We start from the raw sequence: 4134 nt of genomic DNA, 5'->3' as shown, positions 1-4134 counted from the left end.
AGTTGGTGAACCAAGTGGATCAAAAGAGGGTAAGAAACAAAAGGGTAAAGTGGTGAAAAAAGCAAAGGTGGGTACAGGGGCTCAATTTTTTTTCTGGAACACCCATGTTACAAATGCTAAATCTACACAGCAGAATGTAATGGTAAGGAGATATTTGAATATGAGCATCATGTTATTGAAAATGTAAATAGTATATATTGTTAATAGTTACCTTATTTCCTGTATGCAGCATTTCCCTAAGGAAATCGCCAAAAGATGCCTCCGTCGCTTTCAAGATGAAATCAACCTGCTGGATGTGAGGACGAAGAACATTGTTACCTGTCAGGTTCACAAAGCTAACAGAAAAGGAATACCCCATCCATATGAAAAGTACATGGCCCTGGGATGGTACGAATTCGCCAAATCTCTTAACCTGCATAATGGGGATACAATAGCGTGGAGTATGCTGCGATTCTCTCCGTATATCTATGTGAAGGTTGAAAGACAATGAAGAAACTGCTGCTATTTGCAAACCGTGTACTATACCTGAATTTTAATGGTTATATTATATGTTGGGAATGTTATTTTGGTACATTGTGTTATATATATTCTGCTACATGTTATTTTGTAAGCACTTTATCCAAAATGGGAACACAGTAATATTGTGACCATTAGAAGATCTAATATATAATCGTTTTCGGGACAAATTTTTTAAGTTCTCCTATTATATTCTATTAATCTGCTCTGATATGCTGTTAGTTAAAATGAAATCTGTCCCATAATATTGTATCAACATTATACTAAGATCAGACATAAAATTATTTATTGATAGTTAACATAGTCAAATGTTAAAAGTTCTGGTGTTTGTTTGTGAGGCACAATCCATGTTTTAGTTTACAATGTAATGACAGAAAGCTTAGATTTTGCTAATCCAAACAAACCGTTCTTTGCGACATCATTATTGTAACTACATGCAGTAGAATATTTATTAGTATATTACGGTCAATTTCGTACTTTCTATTGTAAGGTTTATATCGTCGAAATAATAAAAAAGCAGCACCCCGTTATAAGAGGTATAGTTAAAATGGAATGTTTGATATATGATCAAAAAGAATCAAAATAATTAATAATAGTATATATAATATGTAGTTGAATTTGAATCATTTGAATATAATAAGCCACACAAACCATTGATAATTCTTAAATCAAATTGAACATAACAGAAGCACATAGCCAGTATTCATGCACTAATTATTACAAAAAATGAAATCACACACATGATTAAAAGCAAAGGAAACTAACATTCAGTTTTTATAACAAACACCTAAGCAAAACACACACGAAATAAAAATAGATCTAATCAATCTTCTCCATTTTAATTATCTTCTTCAGCTTGTTTGATGACAGTTCTCCATCATGTAATCCGTCCAAATCAGTGGATTCACTTGATGCAGCAGGAAGATGCCTCTTACCACCAGGTGTGACAGCATCAGGCTTGTGCTCAGATGTAATTTCCAGGTCCTGCAATGCCACGATGAAGACTATTAGTTAGGAATATTGATATAAATGTAAGTAGGTAAGTGTTAGGAATATTGATATAAATGTAAGTAGGTAAGTGTGTTGCAGTGAGACTTACTGTAACCAATTCACAGTCTTCATTGGCATCTGTTTTAGCCTCATCAACACTCTCTTTAATCTATATATTGTTAAACACAGTTTTCAATATAATATAATCACAGGAAAAGTAAAAAAATGCATACACAGTTTAAAATTTCTACCTCCAGAGTCTCAGGTACGACAGTTTGGATTGGAATAGGTTCCTTGAGAATTTACCAAAGAAAAACAAAATCAGGCAAAAAATTGTTATAATATGAAGTCCTCTTTTATAAAACAAATGTCAGTTTATTAGAGCTGACCTCATCTGTTCCCCATTTTTCCTTAAGTTGCTGGATAATAGGATCATTTTTTATAATCATAACGACGGAACAGTTCTTCCAGCGTGGATGCCACTTAACCTTCATAGTCATTTCCAACTTCAACAACTGATCAAGTGCTAACGGAAAGTCCAATGGATTAGTAATTCCAGCCTATTTAAACAACTGGCCATATTAGTGTACACAGAGTATTGGAAAGTACATTCTAATTCGTCTGCGCAATATAAATATAACCTGAATCATAGTGTTACGAAGTTGCGATGCAGATAAACCCAATAGCATTTCACATTCTCTGTTCCAGAAGACAAAATTGCAGCTTTTGCCCCCGTGAGTAACCTCAATCTCAATCTTATACCTGAATATCATAAGAAGTCGTTCCGTTAAAAAAGCCGACAACATAGAAACATCACAAACATGACAGAAACAACATCTATTAGGTGAGAACAACTAAAACCTAAGGACTTCAGCCATGGTTTCATGACCAGCTTCACACTCAAAGGGGGGGCTGTCCCCACGCGTTATTGATTGACACATATGACAGGCACGATAGTACCATCCAAACGGAGATGCTACTAATAATTTTGTTGTAGCGACAGTAGCACAAAATGTAACCTGGACAAATAGCCGCCAAAATCAGAAACATGTGACGCACTAAACAATGAGGTTATAATTATGATAATATAGGAAAATAGAAAGACATACATCCGTAAGTTGAATAATCTCAGCAATAGGCAAAACAACAGCCTTTGAGAACAATTTTTGCACAGGAGTGAGCTGTTGATTTTCAGAACTTTGGGAGGAATATTGGGAATTCCCTCCAAGTTGTTCAGACAGGGTTACCCTGCTCTCCTCAGGCATTCTGCAGAGCATGGATCATTATCAAATTCATACATGAAAAAAATAATTGCACAAAATGGATGACACTATCAACATACCTATCAATAAAGTCTTTCATGACAGGAAAATCAGCATCAACACATAAAACGGTCACATTGTAGGTGTTTGTCACAGACAGAGGATACTTTCCTGCAAATTCAAATTATACCTTGTCAATATATTTATAACAGATTTTGTAGTTTTAGTATTAATTTAAAAAATAAGTCATGGAATAACCTTCTTCCTTCACTTTGGCATACTGAAGCAACACAACTGTAGGGAGTGATGCAGCAACCCTAACTTTGTTAAACTTGATGAACTGATCCGCGTATGATTCCCACAGAGTACAGTTCAACATGTTGTTGCTAAACCATGATCACAACACATTAAGATATATAACATGATTCATATATCAGGCAGTCTAATGTATAAAAAAAACAAACCTGTGGTCACGCAACATCATGCTAATTTGCTGCTTCTGTGCACCCGACTCAGTCTGTGCATAACCAATACTATCCACCATTCCAACGACATCTGAAATAAATTTATTAATTTCACACGGCTAAAACGCATCAAAACATGAGATAATAATACAGCCAAAAACCATACTCACGAATCAGAACATGTTTGTCAAACCTCCCTGTTATAATGTCGGAAAAACTTGTAAATAAAATCGATTTCGGGGGTATCTCATGTTTGTCTTCATCAAGAACAGACGTTCCAGCAGTAAACTTTATCATATATTTGTGTCCCGATGCCCTGAACGCCAGAACATAAGGCACCACCTTAAAATTAGATACAATATAAGTATGCCCTAATAAGCATTTTTCGGTGAACACCGACACATGCGGTGCTGGAACAACAGCATGAATATCATCTCCCTGCAGCAGAAACCAAAAAATGATTCAAACTATACAAACATAGGTAAATGATAAACATACTGAAACATAAACAGGGTAATCGCCAATTTGTCAACAAAGATCATTTCAAAATGTTCCTTGTTGTTGGAGACAACATTCCATCTGTGGTGAATCCTAACAACAATCTTCCAAAGCTCTTTTCCATCATTGATCTCTGCTATTCTCTCAACAGGCCTTGACATGATAATGCAAATTCACACTGCACTGAATGATAACCGCAGAAGTTAGCAAGCATGGAAAGAGAATAATGAAATCACTGATAAATAGGCAAGCCATTTAAACAGGTAATTACTGCAATTGTGCAGTTTGGAACGTGGATAGGCACACAATAATGGACCTTACATAACTGCAACAACATGAGAATCTGGGAGGGTGAAACTCCCACAGCAATAACTGCCGCAGCCCACCATGCAGATGAATGATCA

At 35.6% G+C, this 4134-nt stretch overlaps 1 protein-coding gene and 1 long non-coding RNA gene across 2 annotated transcripts; both read right to left on the bottom strand.

Annotated features, from left to right (window-relative positions):
- Positions 1-1290: 1290 nt before the first annotated feature.
- Positions 1291-1801, bottom strand: LOC131647480 (uncharacterized). Its single transcript, XR_009297839.1, has 3 exons — positions 1758-1801; positions 1616-1675; positions 1291-1500 (listed from the first exon to the last, which is right to left on the bottom strand). It is a non-coding gene; the product is annotated as an uncharacterized LOC131647480 (long non-coding RNA).
- A 61-nt stretch (positions 1802-1862) lies between these two features.
- Positions 1863-3891, bottom strand: LOC131650694 (uncharacterized). The gene is made up of 9 exons (XM_058920394.1): positions 3754-3891; positions 3503-3670; positions 3233-3351; positions 3027-3154; positions 2849-2939; positions 2616-2772; positions 2467-2525; positions 2148-2268; positions 1863-2066 (listed from the first exon to the last, which is right to left on the bottom strand). The coding sequence occupies exons 1-9, from the start codon at positions 3889-3891 to the stop codon at positions 1863-1865; spliced, it is 1185 nt and encodes a 394-aa protein (XP_058776377.1).
- Between the last annotated feature and the right edge of the window lie 243 nt (positions 3892-4134).

Source organism: Vicia villosa, linkage group LG2, assembly GCF_029867415.1.
Source record: "Vicia villosa cultivar HV-30 ecotype Madison, WI linkage group LG2, Vvil1.0, whole genome shotgun sequence".
Lineage (NCBI taxonomy): Eukaryota > Viridiplantae > Streptophyta > Magnoliopsida > Fabales > Fabaceae > Vicia > Vicia villosa.
This window is presented reverse-complemented; position numbering and strand designations above follow the sequence as displayed.

Excerpts from the sequence above, each read along its gene's own strand:
- LOC131650694 (XM_058920394.1), bottom strand. The coding sequence starts at position 3,891 with ATGTCAAGGCCTGTTGAGAGAATAGCAGAGATCAATGATGGAAAAGAG. Across the intron at positions 2,269-2,466 it reads GTAGCATCTCCGTTTGGATG|GTATAAGATTGAGATTGAGG; the intron begins GTACTATCGTGC and ends TATGATATTCAG. Across the intron at positions 2,067-2,147 it reads TTCGTAACACTATGATTCAG|GCTGGAATTACTAATCCATT; the intron begins GTTATATTTATA and ends TTGTTTAAATAG.